Here is a 21,108-nt window from a genome sequence, read left to right on the forward strand (position 1 = left end):
CTCTGCTCCACGCCAAGTGCCTTCCACCCTGCTGGGCCCTGCTGCAACCTTCGAGGAACACAGAGATAAGACGGTCCCTAAACTCAGAGGGGCCATCAGAGGGGTCCAAGCCTGCAGAGGAAGAGTGGATGGAAGGAGACGGACAAACCAGGGTGTGCGGGGGGGCAGGAGGGAGAGGTAAAAGGGGCAGCAGGTTTACCTTTGCGGAGCTCGCGGTGCCACACGGAGACGATGGGCCCCGCGTGCTTGCGGTGGTGGATGAGCCACAGCGACAAGGTCTGCACGCTCTGCTGAGAGTTGCTCAGCTCCGACAGCTTCTTCTCCAGGGCCGACTCGGAGAAGGAGGACATGGTGGTGGCGGCAGAGAGCGGCCTGGGCCGCGCCCCCAGTGCGGCGGGAAGGGCGACCGCACGCGGCCCGGAGACCTCGGCTGACAGACGGCCGGCCTCTGGACCAACTGACACCGCGGCCAGCAAGGCCCCGAGGGGGAAGGGAGGGGTCTCCGCAGTAACAGCCGCCCGTGCCGCCGCCACAAGATGGCTACCCGACCTCTCACCCCGCCGCGCGAGCCGGGTCAGAGGGCAAGGCCTGGAGAAGCGGAGCCCCGACCGGCTTCCGAGACGCAGAGAAACGTTCCTCAAGAGACGGCGGCCTCTCTGAACCTCGCCCAGCGAACTTGAAAAGACACAGGGCCCAAGACGGAGCGTAGTTCCTCGGCTCCCCCCGGAAGACGCTTGAACCGCTGCTGCCGGGACGCCGGCGCAGTGAGTCTCACTGAAACCCTTTCTCCCGCTCTGCAGAACCTTTCTGGCGCGGGGCGGCGCACAACTTAGTGCGTCATTTCCGGCGGGCAGAGGAGGCGGGAGCGTGAGGGAAATGCTGAAGACGAGGTAAGGGAAGAGTGGTGGGAGCAGGCGGGATCTCCGTGGCCGAGATCCCTTAGAGGCAGGGCTGATGGGGCCGTGGAGGCTGAAATACCGTGATCTGAGGTGGGGAAGGGGGCATCCTCGCTCACCTTGGCCGGCCCCCCGAAAAGCTGAGTTTTAGTTATCTCCAGCCCCCTAACGCGCCCTTTTCCCCGCGCTTTGGTCCGCTTTCTCACCTGCTGGGCGCCCACCCAGTCTAGGGACCAGCTGTTCCTGCTCAGTTCCGAAGTCGAGCCTCATGAAACTCCAATTTCCTACGGAAATTCTACTTTTTATATTTTTGTTTGTAAACCTTCCAATCCAACGATCCAAACAGTAGAAGTGTTTCCCTGGCCCAGCCACGTCGGGGTGAGGGTGGAGGGGAAGGGAGGGAAGGGACTTCGTGTTTTGTAGAGGTGATCCGAGGTTTAGAATGGCCTTCGTGGTTGCGGCCCGACCCCAGTGGAGGAGACCTACTGCAAGGGATGCCTGATAATGTGGTGCTGAGGCCCTCTGCTGAGTTGGGTTTGCCCCTCCTCCTCATCCTGACTTGTCATCCCTGCAACATCTACACTTGCTTTGTGCTTAACTTTGTTGCCTTGTGGTAACTCATAACCCACACAGCAACGCTAAGGTGCCAGGGATTATGTCGGTTCCAGTTAACAGGGGGGAAGACTGGGGTTTGGTGAAAGACACGATCAAGATTTGATCAGAGAGACTGTCCTTAACCATCCTTCTGACGCCAGCACCTGGTTTCTAGCTGATTGAACTAATTAATGTAAAAGAAGTGGCTAACCTAACGTCAGTATCTATTCATAAGAGAGTACTTATGGAGTCTACACATAGGTTTTTTCTTTTTTTCTTTCTTTCTTTCTTTCTTTCTTTCTTTCTTTCTTTCTTTCTTTCTTTCTTTCTTATTTATTTATTTTATTGCAAAGTTACATATACAAAGAGGAGGAGAGACAGACAGGAAGATCTTCCGTCCGATGATTCACTCCCCAAGTGACCCCAACGGCTGGTGCTGCGCCAATCTGAAGCCAGCAGCCAGCAGCCAGGAACTTCTTCTGGGTCTCCTATGCAAGTGCAGCATCCCAAGGCTTTGGGCCATCTCGACTGCTTTTCCAGGCCACAAGAAAGGAGCTGGATGGGAAACGGAACTCCTGGGATTAGAACTGGCGCCCATATGGGATCTGGCACTTGCAACACGAGGACTTTAGCCACTAGGCCACTGTGCCGAGTCCTAGGCTGTCTTTGTATAATATATGACAGCAAGCACTTCTATACCAAGTTAAGCCACATTAAATGCATTTTAAATCAGTATTCTTATGGAATGAGGATGATAATCGCTAATGGATAGACAAGAACACTTAAAACATGGCTAAGTTACCTATCCTAGGTTCCTGGTACATAGCTAGAAATGGTAGATCCAGATATCAAATCAATTCTTTACTCCCAAGCTAGTGGTTCATTCAGTCAGCTCGTTGTTTTCAAATGCTGAAGTCTGGAGCACTACCCTGCCAAATCTTTGTAAGAACCCCAAGTGTGGCCTGTGTCAGAAAGTGATAGCACCTTGATTAAAAATCAGGATGGGCAAAAGACTGAGAAACGAATGGGCTTGAGTGGGTAGGCATTTTGTCTCTGCAAATCAGAAGGCCTCATTAACCAGGTGATGTTTGAGCCCAGCCTGAAGGAGGTAAAGACCAAGCTGTATATGGGAAAACCAGATGCAGACCACTGTTGACACTTTTGAGGAACAGCCAGAACAGCAAAACTGGGATGAACTGGAAAGGGTAGCCAGAGGTGAGCTGGGAAAAGTAGCAAGGCAGCTTTGGCGCAGATGGCTCCTGAATGATACGTTGTCACAACTTTCCATAGTGTTTACATTGTGACAGTTTCTAACTACTTAGGAAGAAACTTAGAGGAAGTTACTTGCAGGAAGAACTTAGAGTATCGGTTGCCATGACTGAACAGAGTCCCTTGGGCAGTCTGAAGCAAAGGAGGTGAGAAGTTGATGTGAGGCTAGGAGGAAGAAAGGAAAATCTCCCTTCTCCATCTTGCTAAAAGTATATCACTTTTATTGATTGTTTCAAAGAATCAATTCTTTGTTTTTTGTTTTCTTTTTTCATTAATTTTGATCTTTGTTAATGTCCTCGCTTTTGCTGGTTTTGGATTCATTTTGCTCTTTTCTGGGTTCTTCGGGTGGGATTTTAATTTTGGATTTGAGCGCCTGACATGGTAGCCTAGCGACTAAAATCCTCGCTTTGTACATGCCAGGATCCCGTATGGAGGCTTGTTGTTATCCCGGTGGCCCTGCTTCCCATCCAGCTCCCTGCCTGTGGCCTGGGAAAGCAGTTGAGGACGGCCCAAACCCTTGGGACCCTGAACCCACGTGGGAGACCCGGAAGAGGCTCCTGGCACCTGGCTTCAGATTGGCGCAGCACCAGCCATTGTGGCCATTTGGGGAGTGAATCAGTGGACAGAAGATCTTCCTCTCTGTCTCTCCTCCTCTCTGTATATCTAATTTTGCAATAAAAATAAAATAAATCTTTTTTTTAAAAATTTCTTTAAAAAATTGGATTTGAGACATCCTTCCCCCTCTTTTTTAAATATTTATTTATTTTTATTGGAAAGGCAGATGGAGTTTACAGAGAGAAAGAGAGACAGAGAAATATCTTCTATCCACTGATTCACTCCCCCAGCAGCTAAAACAGCCAGACTGGTCCAATCTGAAGTAAGGAACTAGAACTTCTGGGGCTCCTACGTGGGTACAGGGTCCCAAGGCATTGGGTCATCCTCCACTGCTTTCCCAGGCCACAGGCAGGGGGCTGGATGGAAAGTGGAGCATCTGGGATATGAACTGGCACCTATGTGGAATGAGGTGCTTGGAGGTAGAGGATTAACTAATTGAGCCAAAACACGGGCCCCTTCTCCCCTTTTTGTGATTTAACTATAAGTTTGGTTCCCAGCATGGCTGCAGTTGAATCCACAGGTTGTTGATTTGTTGTATGTTCATTCATTTCCACATATTTACTTCATGGATTATTTAAAATGTTTTCTAGGTATTTGAAGCTTATCCTGTTATTTCTCTGTTAATATTCCATTGTGAATGGGGGGGAACATGCTCTGTATGATCTTAGTTCTTTTAATTATTGGTGTTATTTTATGGTCCAGATTAGAATCTGTCTTGATATGTTGTTTCTCGGCACTTGCAGAGTGTGTATGTGTACTTCAAAACGTCTGAGGAAAATACACTTAAAAGATATCTTGTAGGGGCAGGTGTTATGGTTTAACTCGCTGCTTAGGATACTCATGTATAAGAGTGCCTGGGCTTGAGTGCTGTGTCTGTTTCCAGTCCAGCCTTCTGCCCCTGTGCCTGGGAGACGGTGGATGATGGCTTCCAGCACCCACATGGGAGACCCAGATGGGGTTCCAGGCTCTTAGCTCTGGTGAATGAACCAACCAGATGGAAGATTTATGTTTGTCTCTTCCTGCATTTCAAATAAATAAATGGTTTTTTTAAAATGTTCTGATATGAAAGTTTTTAAAATCCACACATATAGTATGCATTTTCATGAACTTTTTGAAGATCGCTGTATTACACACTTTAAAAATTCTTTTGTACCAAAGTAAGCTTATTTTTAAATTTCATCTTCCACAAACTTTTTGCGATGTCTCTCTCACACACACACACACACACACACACACACACATATCAGTCACCCAGAGAATTTGTCTCATAAATGCAAAGTACTGGGGTCCCAGTGCAATGACCTAGTGGCTAAAGTCCTCATGTTGCAAACACCAGGATCCCATATGGGCGCCGGTTCTAATCCTGGCGGCTCCAATTCCCATCCAGCTCCCTGCTTGTGACCTGGGAAAACAGTTGAGGATGGCCCAAAGCCTTGGGATGCCACACCCACTTGGGAGAGCCAGAAGAAGCTCCTGGCTCCTGGCTTTGGATCAGCGCAGCTCTGGCAGTTACAATCACTTGGGGAGTGAATCATCGGATGGAAGATCTTCCTCTCTATATGTATCTGACTTTGCAATAAAAATAAATAAATCTTTTTTAAAAAAATTCAAAAAGCAAGGACAAGGGGCACTTGGCATATGTATTCTGATGCTGTTTTTCCTAAGTTAAAAACTGTATTTCTAGAGTGTGTTACCTACCGATGAAGTGTTCATCTAGTGCAGAGGACAGGCGTGTAGTATTGATGTGCTATAAGACAGAGCGCTCCCTGAACTGAGGTGGAGCCTGAACCCCCATGCTCTGTTCTGTACACTCAGTGTGCTGCAGTGCACTGTCCTCACAGAGCCAGCGCCTGTGCTGTTTAGCCTGTGCTCCTCATCCCTCTTCAAGAGTGCCCACATCTCAAAGTATAGCACGCAGTACCTTGATTGCAAGGAAGCATCTCTAAGTAAAGGGAAGGATGAATGGGAAGCAGCAAAACTTGAGAGTATTCTGGAGGCTTAATGTTTATCTAGCTTTTTCTTATTGATGAAACAGTGAGTCAGTGGGAACTGCTTGGCAGACACTGTGCCAGATACCAGGGAAACGATAAGTAAAGCTATAACACTAAAATTGAGTCAGTCTTTGGGGGGGGAGGTTGCAGCAGGTAATAAACCCATCATTTTAACTCAAAATAGCAATCCTCTATCATACTCCAAGCACTGCTGTCATGTGGGTTCTTAACAAGGACCTCTTGCATCATGCGCCTCTTGTTCTTAGAAGAGCCGGCAGATGTAGAATTTATATGGCAAGGAAACTGTTTGAACTTTTTATTTCTTTGAGTGTCAGAGACAAAGAGGTAAAAGACTTTCCATCCACTGGTTCAGTCCCCAAATCACTGCAATGACTAGGTCTGGCCAGCCAGAAGCCAGCAGCCAGGAGCTCCAGTTGGATCTCCCACGTGAATGTCAGGGGCCCACGCATTTATGCCAGCTGCTGTTGCTTTCCCAGGCACATTAACAGGGACCTGGAGCAGGATCAAAGCAGCCAAGACTTGAACTGGCACTCATATGGGATGCCAACTTCACAGCTGGAACCTTACCCATTGCACTACAACACCAACCATCTTGGAAACCGTTCAAATCCTAAATTCTCAAACATATCTATTTCCTCCTTCCCCCAACACACATGCATGCAACTAGATTCTGCTAGTAGATCTAGTGCGGATTTCAGGGATCTGTACTCAAATTATTCTGCCTTGATTCTGTTGAATGGCCAAACTGGGAGACCCGACTGATTGGTAATAGTGGCGAGAGCCTACAGCCTTGAAATGACTCCCAGTGTGACACCTGCTTTGTTGTAGAGACATCGCTTAACCTCTCTGAGCTTTGGGCTGCTGTACTTGTAGATGAGGACTTTACATGCATAAAATACTTGGAATAATACTTGGCATATGTCGATATTTCAGCAACAAAACAAAAATATTGATTCTCCCTGTTCTACAATATGTATTGTAAATTCTTAAGTTTGCGTTCTTATCTCTAGGATCTAGACTCAGTCTTCCTCTCTATTAATTTTTTACTTGAAGTTGGAAATCTTGGAAATCATCTTTTCCCTGAAGTTTAATTTATGGTGGAAGAAGTTAATAACACATGTAAATCACAGCCAGGTACTAAAAGAACCAGGATCAGAACACAGGTTGTATGTTTCCTGTTCTCATGCCTATTCTCTTGCTTTCCTGCAAATAAACCAAAAGTAGTCTAGGGTGCAACCAAACTCTCCAGCTGTAAATTCCCCCTGGAAAGAATTCCAGCAAGATCCTCCTGTGGTGGATGAGAGCCCCAAGAGAGGAGTGGACTCTAGTTTACACATAGTTACTATACTTGATCTTAGCCAAAAGGCCAAGAAGGGATCCATATAGTTGATAACAAATTTCTGCTTGGGAGACAAACAGCTTGTATACGGCCATTGTTCAACAAGCATTCATTGAACACCTGCTCTGTATCAGAAGCACCAGTCCCAATCACTACATCTAGGAAGGGGCATTTAGCTTAATGGTTCAGGCTCTCATATCCCCCCATCAGAATGCTTGGATTCAATTCCTGGCTCCAGCTCGCTGCTGAGAAAGGGGCTGGCAAGCAGCATGGATGGCTCTAGCGTTTGAGTTCTTGAGACTGGATTGCACTTCTAGCTGCTGGCTTCAACCCTGGTCATCTTGAGCGATTAGAAAGTGAATGAAAGGATAGAAACTCTCTCTTTCTTTCTCTTTGGGTCTCTTTGCCTGTTAGTAAATAAGTGTTTTGTTTTAAATTATTGCCTTGTGGATTCTGTTTTCTAGTGAAGGAGAGAGATAAGCAAAGAGGTAGTTGGTTTGGTTTGAGGAATTGTACTAAGTTCTTTGAAGAAAAATTTGGGACATCAAAAATAGGAGTTCCAAAATGAGAAGGAGTGAAAATGGGTTGCAGTTTAAAGTAGGAGTGATCAGAGCCCTTACTCTTACAAGATGCCGTGGAGTGGGCCATGTCAGTATGTGGGGGAACAGCAGGTGCAAAACCCCAGAACAAATGATCTCACCAAGGTAGCACCTATTGAGGCCTGACTTAATTGCCATGGTGGTGTATCTGTCGTCTTTCTGCATTTATCAGACGGTCTGACATCTGGCTTCTGCATGTGACTACTCTTTTACATTTGAAAAAATAAAGAAACGAATTTATTTGTTAGAAAGGCAGAGTTACAGAGAGGGAGAGGCATGGAGAAAGAGAAATCTGCCATCTGCTGATTCACTCCTTAAATAACCACAATAACCAGAGCTGGGCCAGTACAAAGCCAGGAGCAGGGAGCTTGTTCCTGGTCTCCCACAGGGGGTGCAAGGACCCAAGCACTTGGGCCAGCTTCTGCTGCTTTCCTAGGCACATTAGCAGAAAGCTTGATCAGAAGTGGAGCAGCAAGGACTTGAACCATTGCCCGTAGAGGATACTGGTGTTTCAGGCAGGGGTTTAGCGCTGCTATGCCACAGCACCAACTCCTAGGCTTTTACGTTGAACAAACCTTACTTTGTAGCCCCAAGCAGGGTAGCCCCCTCACCGCAGTACAGCTCCTTCTCTGTGAGTGCTTCCCTGTTGGTGTTCACTCTGTTTCCAAATTCCTTTTCTGCTTCTTTTTTACCCCTCCCCCTTTCACTCCTTTAAATGACTGGAAGTAAGAAACCTTATCCTATACCAACAGTTCCATTTGTCTTTACCTGCTGTGACAAGGTAGGAAGAACTGGGGACAAGGGAAGAGACCAAGGAAATGCCTTTAGGATTTCTTCTCTCATGGCAACCTTCCAGTACCACAGGGAGGGTACAGGGAACTAGAATTTAGATGGCAGTTGGAAGTCAAGAACTGGGCTCAATGTGGCAGCTTAGTGGCTAAAGTCCTTGCCTTGCATCCGCCCCCCTATGGGCGCCAGTTCTGATCTCAGCTGCTCCACTTCCCATCCGGCTCCCTGATTGTGGTGTGGGAAAGCAGTCAAGCCTTGGGACCCTATACCTATGTGGGAGACCTGGAAGAGGCTCCTGGCTCCTGGCTTCAGATCAGCTCTGTGGCCACTTGAGTGAGCCAGAGAACAGATCATCTTTCTTTCTGTCTGTCCTGCCTCTATAAGTCTGACTTGCTCATAAAAATAAATAAACCTTATTTTTTAAGTCAAGAACTGTATATGAGTGTCCATTAGCTAGCTATAGCCAAACTGGGGGTTATTTTGTCTACTCACCCAAAAAAGCAGCATGTTCTGAATGCCTCACCCCAGTATCACTTTCTAAATTAAAATGCCCTCATTACTACTGGTTATATAAACCCGAAATTTTTCAATAGCACACATTAAATAATCAGGGTTGCATTTTATAAAAATAGAATCTAGAACTCCTAAGATTCTCAATCTTTAAACAATTCCTTCTGTAATTGACATATTATCGTAAAAATGGGATTTCATGGCCTTCCCATAAAGCTATATGATTGCCTTTTATAGGCATATCAGACTAGTGATATGTTATACTGTCTTCTTTACAGAAAACTGGTTTATATATTTCTGAGCCTATAACCCATTCTTTAGAAGATCTCTGGTTGTGGTAAATCGTCATAGTATTCCACTGAGTGACTATACCACAATTGATTGACCCCTCTCACATTTAAATCTGGATTGAGATGGGATAAAAGTATGTACAGTCAGGTGTTGTTTAACACAGGGAATTCATTCAACCTAGGATGCACCACTAGGTTGTGTCATCATTGTAGAAGCACCGTAGAGTATGCTTATGCAAAGGATGCTACCATGTCACTAACATGAACACCAGTGCTTCCCTGGTTTATTTTTATGGTTTATTTCTATTGGGAAACCAGATCTACAGAAAGAAGATGATAAAGAAAGATCTTCCATTCTCTGGTTGACTCCTCAAGTGGCCTCAATGGCCAGAGCTGAGACAATCCAAAATCCAGGAGCCAGGAGCTTCTTCCAGGTCTCCCATGTGGGTACGATGTCCCAAGACTGTGGGTCACCCTTTGCTGCTTTCCCAGGCCACAAGTAGGGAGTTGGATGGGAATTGGAGCAGCTGGGGCATGAACCGGCAACCAAATAGAATCCCAGCAGTTGCAAGGTGAGGATTTAGCTACTATCGCACTGGGCCCACTAGGTAATATAATCTTAAGGGACCATCATCATTATATGGCACATAACAGTGTGTTTGTATTAAAGATTTATTTATTTTTATTGGAAAGACAGATTTACAAAGAGAGAAGGAGAGACAGAGAGAGATCTTCTGTCCACTAGTTCACCCCACAAGTGGTCATAATGGCCAGAGCTCAGTCGATCAGGAGCCAGGAACTTCATCTGTATCTCTCACATGGGTGTAAGGACACAAGGACTTGGGCCATATTGCATTGCTTTCACAGGTGCCTGTCCAGGATCAGCCAAACACTGAAAAAAGCTAAGGCTTGTTAACTCACCCTAGCCATTCTCTCCTCATTCAACTATTAGTATATCCAGCTCTTGTTGTTTCTATAAATGTTAGGCTTGTTTTTTGGAGAGGAAAGGGACACTGGCATTGTTAGTAGCAATGCCAGCATCCCATATGGGTGCCAGTTCATGCCCTGGCTACTCTGTTTCCAGTCGAGCTCCCTGCTAGTGGCCTCAGAACAACAGCAGAGGGTGACTCAGCTGCATGGGCCCTGCACCCATGTTGGAGACCTGGATGAAGCTTCTGGCTCCTAGCTTTGGCTGACCAAGCCCTAGCCACTGCAGCCATCTGGGGAGTAAATCAGCAGATGGAAGGTGTGTGTGTGTGTGTGTTTGTGTGCCCTTCTTTCTCTGTAACTCTGTAATTTGTTTTAGAATTAAATGACCAGAGTCTGGCGCAATAGTATAGCGGTTAAACTCATCCTGAACACACCAGGATCCCATATCAGAGCCGGTTCTAATCCCGGCAGCCCTGCTTCCCATCCAGCTCCCTGCCTGTGGCCTGGGAAAGCAGTCAAGGACGGCCCAAAACCTTGGGACCCTGCACCCACGTGGGAGACCCAGAGGAAGTTCCTGGCTCCTGGCTTCGGATTGGAGCAGCTCCAACTATTGCGGCCAGTTGGGAAGTGAACCAGATCTTCCTCTCTGTCTCTCCTCCTCTCTGTATATCTCACTTTGTAATAAAAATAAATAAATCTTTTTAAAAAAAATGAGCAAAAAAAATTAAATGAACAGAACAATAGAAATTCATGAGATAGACAGGGGCTTATATGATGAAAGGTCCTGGACACCATGAGGAAAGTGCTTATACTCCAGGCAGGCTGTGGCTAGCAGCTGAGGAGTTTGAAGTATGGGGACAAGTGATCAGATTTTGGTTTTGGAAGGATTACTTCAGAGTCAGCTTGAATTGGTGAATTTAATGGGAAGCACAGGAGCCAGCAGGCCTGTGGAAGCTTGCAGTCACAGTACACACACACACACACACACACACTTCAAGGTTGTCATCAACAGTGGATTTGAAAGATGTCAAAGGAGTAGACTGGTGAAATGTAAGAGATGGTGAAAGACAGAGGAAGATGAAAGGAAGCAGAAATTCCATTGTTTCCCACATAGGGCCCTAAGTCACACAGGGAACACAGACGGCAGAGCAGACGGGTCCAGCTTTAGGCAGTGTGTTCTCATTTGTTAGCTCTGTCACATGTTCATCAAAAGATCTGAGAATGTTGTTTGGAACCACCGAGGGGCATCCCAAGGTACCTTCTTGAAACTACTAAGGTGAGTAAGATCATGGCCCCGGGCTCTGTCCTCACCCCAGTCTAACAAGAGACTCTGATATTGAACTTCCATTTTGACATTTTATGTGAAGAAAGTTTTCTATGCAAAAAAAAAGTTTCCATGTTTCCCTTTGCTTTCACCCCCTTGTCTTGGGTCTCTGTTTTGAGCTGTTTGAACAGATTTCTTTCCCAAGTGTCTTCCCCTGTTAGAATATGAGGCTGGTACCTTCCTCTGAATTCTCACACACTGTCCTTCCACCATGACAAGGGAGCATCTTTGCTGTATCTAAGTAGTGCCTGGGGGCCCTGATCCTCCATTCACAGTCAGATGTTACTCCACTGTCTCCCAGCATTCACTGTTGCAAATGAGAAGCTGAAAGCCAGACTCTTTCTTTTCTCTTTTCTAAGTGATTTGGCCTTGCTTGCTGAAAGGTTGCGTGAGTTCCTGCTTCACGTTTATGGAGGCATTGTACCGGAGTGTGGCTAGGTGGGCTCCTTCAGGCTTTCCAGTCTCCAGACACAGCTCCGTGCAGCTCAGGGAAACGTTTCAGTTGTTTGTTTGCTGGGTCTTGCTTTAACTCCTCCATCTGTTCCTGCTTCGCCTTCCAAACTCTCTGTTATTTACATGTTGGTTCTCCCAGATCTGTCCTCTAAGTCTCACAGTTTCCAGCTCATTCTATTTCTGTTCCAAGTTTTAAGATAGCTCTGTTTGATCTTCCTGCCACTAATTAGGTCTTGCCAATTAATGATCTCCTATTATTATATTGCCAATTGAATTTTCTTGGTGTAGAAAAATGATGTTTTTCATTCTAAATTTCTTTTTTGAAGATATATTTGTTTTAAAGACAGATCTATGCAAAAAGGGAGAGATGAGAGAGAGATCTTTCATCTGCTGATTCACTTCCTAAATGACTACAATGGCAGGGCTGGGCCAGGGCAAAGTCAGGAGCCTAGAACTCCATCCCAGTCTCCTACCTGGGTGCAGGGGCCCAAGCATTTGGCCCCATCATCTGCTGCTTTCTCAGGTACATTCACAGAAAGCTGGATGGGAAGTGGCACAACCAGGACTTGCATAGGAGCTTATATGGGGTGCTGGTAACACTAGCCCCTGAAGAAATAACTTTTTTTAAAAAACTTGTTGTTACTTAACTTCCTTCATCTTTTTATGATTGTTGTTCAGATTTCTTGTCTGCCTATTTGAGTGTCTGCCGGAGTCCAGCTCCAGCTGAGTTCGGAACTCTAGAAGGGTGCGTGGATGAGGCATAAAGAGGAAAGAAAGACGTACCACTAGGATTACATGATCATAATGGACAATGCGGGAAAGCTGTCCGCTTTATTTATACAAAATCAGTCGAACTCTGGCTCAGACTTTTTACGTCATGGTCAAGTTGGGAATTTCTAAGGATAATTCTGCCATTAGTTTTAATTAGAAACAATAGAAGTTCCTGCTACAATTCTTGTCCTACAACTCAATCTTGTATCACAAAGAAAAAGGGAATCAAAAGAACGAGGAAAGAATGAAAGCCTAAATTTAGGTCCCTTGATTAGCATAAGGTCAATGGGGACAGCGGAGACAGTAGGAATAATAGATATAAGACATTAACCTCCAAGCTCACACCGAGCAAAAGGCCAGCCCCACAGTAGCAAACAATGCCTGGATGGATTAGAATTCCCCGGCAAAGTTGTCCGGTGTCCATGCAAAAGAAGGTAGAGCTGCATTCAGGTGGCTGCAGAGATGTCCACGAGGCCCTACCAAACAGCGGGAAGTTCCCTGCGGACGTCTCTGCAATGGAACAATACTCTTCACACCTTTGTGTCCCCTACATCCACTGCACGGGCCCCAACAAGTGTCTCTGTCTAATGTAACCCAGGAGCATAGAAATGCTTTCCCCACCTCTGACTTCTGGGTCCCAGTAAGCAGTTTTCCTTTTTTACTCATTAATCCAACCACTCTACCCCTGGCAAGGGTTGGCACAGTAGTCTCTGTATCGTCAGTGTGTGAGCCCAGGCCATTGGGGTGTCACTCGTGTCTACCGAGCTTTGTGCTTTCCCTGCCTGGTTGGGCATTTTCCTAGGCTGAGATAGGAAAGAGTCAAGCTGCTTTACTTGCTTGGCTGAATGGGATCACAGAGACAGAACATCTTCCTGATGAAATTTCTCAGCGACAAGAGTCCTTCCAAGGGCCTCTTGAGCTCAGACTGTTTCTGGAATATCAAGGGCCCTGATTGTGCCCCAGAGCCTTCTCAACCCAGGAGGAAAGCCTGGCTTTGCTAGCTGTATGGACTGAGCAAGTCTTACCCATACCACTGGGCACTACCATCAGTGCCAATCCATAGCCACTGGTTTCAGGAGCATTCACTGAATTACAAGTAGCGAGAACAGAGACTTTCCTATAATCTTTTCAGAAGCTTCCAGCAAAAAAAAAAAAAAAAAAAAAAAAGTGAGGCCACCAAGCCAGGAGACCTGAATCTCCACCCAATGCCAGCATTTTATATTGTGTACTTTGATGGTCTCCTGCTTCAGCTCTATCCTCAGTACCCTTGGGTCATGCTTTTATGCCTTCCCAGCATGCTCTGCTTCCCCAAAGGGAATATTTGAGACTTTTATTCCCCTCCTCAAGCCCTGTTTATCCCCCATCTTGCTCCCTGTCAGCCCATGACTTTGAATTTCTCCTTACAGAGAAGACTCGGGGTTTAAGTTGCTCACTTCCCCCTCCCTGCAATCCTGTCTTCTGTACCTCCCTCCCTCAGCCAGCTGTATGACTTTCCGTCTTGCCAGACCGTCTCTTCTCCCTTGGCCCGTCCTACTGTGCGTGCTCCTGGTTGTCTTATCTTGAGTACCCCCTTTTGTTTTGTGTTGTCTCTGATCCTTCTCCCATATCGCTGCTGCCAGGGAATTTTTACCAGTGCAGAAAGTTGGTTATGCCACCCCATTTAAAATACCTCAGTGGGGCTGGTGTGATGAATCAACTGGCTAATTCTCTGCTTTGCAAGCACTAGCATCCCATATATATAGGCATGAGTTCATGTTCCAGCTGCTCTACTTCCGAACCAGCTCCCTGCTTCTGGCCTAAAAAAGTAGTAGAGGATGAACGAGAGCCTTGGGACCCTGCATCCACACGGGAAACCCAGAAGAAGCTCTTGACTCCTGTGTTCAGATTGGCTCAGCTTTGGTCATTGTGGCCATTTGGGGAGTGAACCAGTGGATGGAAGATCTTTCTGTCTCTCCTTCTCTCTGTAAATCTGCCTTTCTAATAAAAATGAATAAATCTTAAAACATATATACACAACATCTCAATGACAGGAACAGGCAAAACAGATGAATCGTGATAAAACTCACAGCAGTGGTCACCTCCAGATGGGGGAGATAGCAGTTGATTGGCAAAGACGGGAGGGATTGTTCTAGGATATTCTGCATCTTACCTTGGGTAGTAGTTACCTGGAGGTATACATAACAATTTCCTGAACTATACTTTTAGATGCTGTGTTTTACTCTGTGTATACCTCAAATGTAAGAAGACAGATCCCTCACTGGCTCCTTGTCAGTACCACAGGTCAAAGCCCAGATTCCTTCAAGCAGCCCACGCTTTCCTGTCGGTTCCTCCCGCATACTCTGCCAGGGTGTGGCTTCTCCATGCTGTCTTGGGACCTTAAGCAGCATCCTGTCATGTTCCTCAGAGACTGCATTGTGACTGTTAGCTTTGCTCCCTCCACGAGGAGCTCCCGAGGATTGAAAACCATCGCTTTTCAATCTCACTGCTCCTCTAGCACCTCGCGTAGTGGCTGGCACATAGGCCCCCAGGAAGTGTGTGTTGAATGAATGAATGCACGTTTGCTCTATCTGCTTTGAGTGTGATTCTCTTTACCGAAAAATCTCCTTTCCTCCGGCTTGTAGGATGTTTCTTTGGTGAGAAGAAAGCGACTGCATGATGGCAGTTTTCGATACGCCCAAAGAGGCCTTTGGCGCCTTACGTCCGGTCTGTGTTCAGCTCACAAAGACCCAGACAGTGGAGAACGTGGAGCACCTGCAGACCCGGTTGCACAGTGTGAGCGATGCTGCCCTTCAGGAACTTCAGCAGTATGTGCTTTTCCCTTTGAGGTTCGCTCTCAAGACCCCTGGTCCCAAGAGAGAGCGCCTGATCCAGAGTGTGGTGGAATGCGTCACGTTTGTCCTCTCGTCCACATGTGTGAAAGAACAAGAGCTTCTGCAGGAACTTTTTTCAGAGCTCTCTGCTTGTCTGTATTCGCCCAGCTCCCAGAAACCTGCAGCTGTGTCAGAAGAGCTGAAATTGGCTGTGATCCAGGGACTCAGCACGTTAATGCACTCGGCTTACGGGGACATCCTTCTGACTTTTTATGAGCCCTCCATTCTGCCTCGATTAGGATTTGCTGTATCTTTGCTGTTAGGCCTAGCAGAACAGGAGAAATCCAAGCAAATTAAAATTGCTGCCTTAAACTGTTTGCAAGTTCTGCTCCTCCAGTGTGAATGTGAAGACCATCCAAGGTCCTTGGATGAACTTGAGCAAAAGCAGCTGGGGGAATTGTTTGCTTCTTTTTTACCTGGAATCTCAACTGCCCTGACAAGGGTTATCACAGGAGACTTTAAACAAGGTCACAGCATTGTTGTGTTGTCCCTGAAGATCTTCTCGGAGACAGTGAGTTTTGTTATGGCCGATGAGCAGCTCCAAGCTGTCCCCAAGGCCCAAGCCAATCCCGCCGTTGAGGGCAGAGTCGCAGAGCTGTTGGTTCACCGGGAAGCAGATTGGGTAAAAAGTACTGGTGACAAACTGACCATCCTTATCAAAAAAATAATTGAGTGTGTGTCTGCTCACCCACACTGGAAGGTGAGGCTGGGCCTGGTAGACTTGGTGGAGGCCCTGCTTTCCAGGTGCAGTCAGTCCCTGGTGGAGTCTGCTGGCCCCCTTCTGAAGGCATTGGTGAGCCTCTCAAGCGACGAGAGTCCTGAGGTCCAAGCCAAGTGCAATGAAGTTTTGAAACATTTTGCAGATCAGAAGGTGATAATGGGCAACAGGGCCTTTGCTGACATCCTGTCAGAAAGCCTGCACTCCCTGGCCACATCTCTTCCCCGCCTCATGAACTCCCAGGATGACCAGGGCAAATTCTCCACTCTGTCCTTGTTGATTGGTTACTTGAAACTCTTGGGCCCCAAAATAAACTTTGTCCTCACCTCTGGGTCCCATCTGCAGCGCCTTTCCAAAGCACTCATCCAAGTGCTAGAACTGGATGTGGCTGATATCAAAATCGTGGAGGAGCGGTGCTGGCCTGCCAGTGACAATCTGAGTGATTCCTCAAAGACCCCAGGTATGGGGCTGTGGACGCAAATCCAGAGGAGGTATTTCCGCTTCTTCACCGACGAGAGGATTTTCTTGCTCTTGCGGCAGGTTTGTCAGCTCCTCGGTTATTATGGGAACCTTTATTTGCTTGTGGATCACTTTCTGGAACTGTACCATGAATCTGTGATTTACCGCAAGCAAGCTGCCATGATCCTGAATGAACTGGTGGCAGGGGCTGCCGGCCTGGAGCTGGGGGACTTACATGAGAAGCGCGGTGAAATGAGGCCAGAGGAACTGAGAGAGATCGTGGCGTCTATCCTGGAAGAGTACACGAGCCAAGGAAACTGGCATTTAGCTACCTGTATTGAAGCAGAGGAGGTGGGAGAGGAGCTCACGACAGAACAGTCAGGCTCCCAGGCCATCACCTCGGGTTCACACACGTGCCAGGTCACACCCTCTCCAGCCCTTTCAAAGACAAGCCCCACTATTTGCGCCATGAACAGCAACATCTGGCAAATCTGCATCCAGTTGGAAGGGATCGGCCAGTTTGCACACACACTAGGTAAAGACTTCCGTTTGCTCTTGATGTCAGCCCTCTACCCAGTCCTGGAGAAGGCTGGAGACCAAACCCTGCTCATCAGTCAAGCAGCCACCAGCACCATGGTAAACATCTGCCATGCTTGTGGCTACGAATCCCTGCAGCACCTGATCAACCATAATTCAGACTATCTAGTGAATGGGATCTCTTTAAATCTGCGTCATCTGGCCCTACACCCTCACACCCCAAAGGTCCTGGAAGTCATGCTGCGGAACTCAGACGCCAGTCTGCTTCCTTTGGTGGCAGATGTGGTTCAAGACATTTTGACCACCCTGGACCAGTTCTATGATAAGAGAGCCGCTACCTTCGTCAGCGTTCTGCATGCCCTGCTGGCAGCATTAGGTATTTGGAGAACTCTTTTTTTAATGCTGATCTGGGGGCTGGGACTCAGTGTCCTGATTTGTTGCATTGTTCGTGGTCGTGCTACGGAGGACTTCTGAATGGTTGTTGGTTTGATCACATGTTATGATAGGATCCCATTGTTTACTTTTTATACTTGCAGCAACATTCATTTTTTTGAGCTCTTGCTTTGTGCCAGGGAAATATATGTATAGCCTACAAGCTAATTGTGTGCGTTACTCTTCTTTGTAAGAAGTAAGACTAGCAAGAGATCTTACCTAGTCAGGGTCAAGTAACTGATAAGAGGCAAAATCAGAATTTTGGACAGCTGCATTCCTTTCAGCATGCCAAACGGACTTCTCATGATGTTTAGCGTTACCAGTGTCAGTGCCAGTAGGGTACAGGAATGACATGGTTAGTAAGTCCACGCTTAGGCTAAGACATCGGTGCCAATGGAAACGATCCGCATCTTCTATGTTCAGTTAGGATGTAGCCACCAGCCCAGCAGGCTGTTGGAACTAAGGAGCTGGATTATTAGTTTTATTTAATTTTAGTAGCCATATGTGACTGATGACTCCAGTACTAGACAGATTGTACTAGAAAATGCCCTTTAACCTGTTCATAATGTAGTTGGTTTGAGGTTTTTTTTTTGTTGTTTTTTTTTTTCCTTGCAGGAGATGCTGTCCACCATTAGAGTGGCAAAATTTTGGACACAAAATAAAAAAAAAAAGATCCCTTAGCTGGGCAGTAAATCTTAGGGTAAAAATGTGGTGAGCACTATCCCTCTCCCTTTTACTCAAAGCATCTCCAGTGTTTATGTCAGTACTGCTAGTAACTTCTGAGGTAGGCGGGAAGGTCAGCTAAAAACAGTCAAGGCTGTGTAAAAAAGCTTCTCTGTGGAAGGAGACTAGGGTGGGGACTGTCCTCTGCTCCATAATGACACCATTTCCAATGTTTATTCATTCATTCGTGAACGTTCATATACAGCATCAATGTCCTTTTCTTCATCTAATAGAGTGTCTACCATATGTCAGACAGTGCTAAGTAATGAGGATACAGCAGTGAACAAGACAAACAAACTCACGGAGCTTTCTTATTACCAGAGGAGAGATGATAAACACATAAACAAATCATTAACCAAGCTCATTGCAGCTTCTGATAAGCACCATGACAGAAATAAACACCTTGATGCAAGGGAGTAACAAGAAACTCCTTGAGGTTGAGTGGCATGGGAGGGGCCTCTCTGAGGAAGTGACAGCGGAGCTGAGATCTGAAGGCAGACAGGGGTCCATCCTATATAGGGGCTGTCTCATTGTTTTTAAGATGTGTAAGAGTATTCAGGCAAAAGGAACAGCAGATACCAAAGCCCAGAGAGAGAGAAGACCCTAGGAGTCTCATAGTGAAAATAAAGCTCATTGTGAAAAGAGCCAGAGGGCAGGGGCAAATCCTGCTGAATTCTGTAGACCAAGGCAGGGAGTTCCAGCTGCAACCACAAGGAAACCTGAATAGTGTGAACTGGTTGCTGGCAAATTGGCCACGAGCAACATCTACTGAGGCCTGCCTCTGAAGGCTGACAGACTGCTCACCTTCTACTGTGAGCCAGGCCTGACTTCCAAGGACCCAAAACACCCCACCTGCACTTTTCGGGGTTACAGGGCAAGGGGGCACTATGCCCCATCATCCAATGAGATTTTTGAAAATATACAAAGAAGGGCCCAGCACGGTAGCCTAGTAACTAAAGTCCTCACTTTGTACAAGCCAGGATCCCATGTGGGCACAGGTTCGTATACCGGCAGCCCCACTTCTCATCCTACTCCCTGCTTGTGGCTTAGGAAAGCAACAGAGGACAGCCCAAAGCCTTGGGATCCTACACCTGTGTGGGAGACCCAGAAGAAGCCGCTGGCTCCTGGCTTCAAATAAGCTCAGCTCTGGGCATTGTGGTCATCTGGGGAGTGAACCAGATGATAGAAAATCTTTCTGCCTCTCCTTCTTTGTAAGTCTGTCTTTCCAATAAAAATAAATAAATCCTTTAAAAAAAAAAAGTATATCCTAGGAAAAGATATTAGGCTGGAGAGAGAGCATCCTGAAAGCTTGGAAATTACTCAAAATACAGTTGCTTTTTTTTTTTTTTTTGGTACAATTTATCTATTTATTTTAAAACTCCGAGTTGTAGAGAGAAAGGTAGAGTCACAGAGATATCCTCCACTAATTCACTCCCTGAATGGCCACAACAGCCAAGGTTGGGCCAGGCCCAAGCCAGGAGTCAGGAGTTTCTTCCAGGCCTCCCACATGATGCAGGGGCCCAAGCGCTTGTACCATTCTCTCCTGCCTTCCCAGGCATGTTAGTAGGAAGCTGGATCAGAAGTGGAACAACCAAAACTTAAACCAGATATGGGGCGTCAGGATTGCCCCACTGTGCCACAACACTGGCCCCTACAGCTTCTTCCTTTTTTATTTTCTTCTTAAATTTAATCTGTTTGAAAAGCAAAGTTACAGAGACAAACCTCTTCCACCTACTGGTTGACTTCCCTAATGACCACAATGGTCAGGTTAGGACTAGGCGAAAGTCAAGAGCCAAGAGCTTTCCCCACATGGGTGCAGGGGCCCAAGGACATGAACCATTTCTTACTGTTTTCTCAGGCATGTTAGCAGGGAGCTGAATCAGAAGTGAAGTGGCCGGGACTCAAAACATGAGAGCCTGGTGGCAGCTGCATAGCCCACTATGTCATAAACACCAGTTCCTACAGTTGCTGCTTCTCTCTCTTTCTCTTTTAGATTTATTTAGCTGTATTTTAAAGGCATATTTGTAGAGAGAAGGAGAGGTCTTCTATCCACTGGTTCACTCCCCAAATGGACACAATAGCCAGAACTGAGCCAATCGAAAGGCAGGAGGCAGGAGCTTCTTCCAGTTCTCCCACATGGATGCAGGTTCCCAAGGCTTCCAGCCATCCTCTGCTGTTTTCCCAGGCCACAAGCAGGGAGTTGGGTGTGTAGTAAAGCAACCAGAATATGAACCAGTGCACATATGAGATGCCTGCGCTTGCAGGTGGAGGATTAGGCAGTTGAGCCATCACACCAGCCCTGATGGCCACTCTTTCAACATAGGAATGGAAGCATGGTCTCAGAGGTTGTAAAAGAACCCAGTTTGTTTTTGCAAAAGGTCAGTTACCATAAACACAGTGTTTCACATGCATTGACAGAAAAGATTAGATGCCACAGTAAGGACAGGAACCAGCACTTAAATTAGTCCTTAGCACCTGGTCTACCAACTGGCTGATTGTCCATAACAAGGAAACAGAAAAGCTTTGAAAATAAGAATCAATTCAATCACTGACTCCAGAACTGGGAGATTGTGTGCAGGGTCCATGCATACAGGGGTCCTGCATTCTTTTGATAGATACATAGCATTCACTTGTGTGGCCACACCATAGTTTCTTTAACCAGTCCACTGACAATTAACCAACTGCTAGTGGTTTAGAGTCTGGTCAGCCCCCAAAATCCTGCAAAGAATGTCTTTGTAGGTGATTTTCAGCATACCTCCATATATCAATAGGATCAACTCCTGAAAGAAATGCTGCTTTGAAGGGTATTACCTTTAAATTTTTGATAGACAGTATCAAATTGCTCTCCCAAGAGGTTGTACCAATTTAAACTCCATCAGCAATGTAAAAGAGTGCCAATTTTGCCACTCCCTCACCCACACCGCATATTACCAAGCTTTTGATCTTTACTAATCCAATAGGAGAAAAATAGCACCTTA

General features: G+C 46.5%; 2 protein-coding genes across 5 annotated transcripts in view; one reads left to right on the forward strand and one right to left on the reverse strand.

Annotated features, from left to right (window-relative positions):
• RPRD1B (regulation of nuclear pre-mRNA domain containing 1B) overlaps positions 1-803 on the reverse strand; it is a 52,152-nt gene extending 51,349 nt beyond the window's left edge. For all 3 annotated transcript variants that reach the window (XM_040981484.1, XM_040981483.1, XM_040981485.1), the window contains exon 1: positions 200-803. In XM_040981484.1, coding sequence (XP_040837418.1) covers positions 200-350 — 151 coding nt within the window. In that variant the 5' untranslated portion in view covers positions 351-803. The remainder of the gene's footprint in view (positions 1-199) is intronic.
• Positions 795-21,108, forward strand: part of TTI1 (TELO2 interacting protein 1) — a 43,319-nt gene continuing 23,005 nt past the window's right edge. Inside the window, exons 1-2 of one of the 2 annotated variants that reach the window (XM_040981482.1) lie at positions 795-890; positions 15,013-17,351. In XM_040981482.1, the coding sequence (XP_040837416.1) occupies positions 15,044-17,351 (2,308 nt within the window). In that variant the 5' untranslated portion in view covers positions 795-890; positions 15,013-15,043. Of the gene's footprint in view, positions 891-10,576; positions 11,120-15,012; positions 17,352-21,108 lie in introns of those variants that run through there. The other variant, XM_040981481.1, reaches the window with a different exon arrangement.

The sequence above is a fragment of the Ochotona curzoniae genome, unplaced genomic scaffold, assembly GCF_017591425.1.
Source record: "Ochotona curzoniae isolate NIBS_2020 unplaced genomic scaffold, NIBS_Ocur_1.0 contig_3520, whole genome shotgun sequence".
Classification (NCBI taxonomy): domain Eukaryota; kingdom Metazoa; phylum Chordata; class Mammalia; order Lagomorpha; family Ochotonidae; genus Ochotona; species Ochotona curzoniae.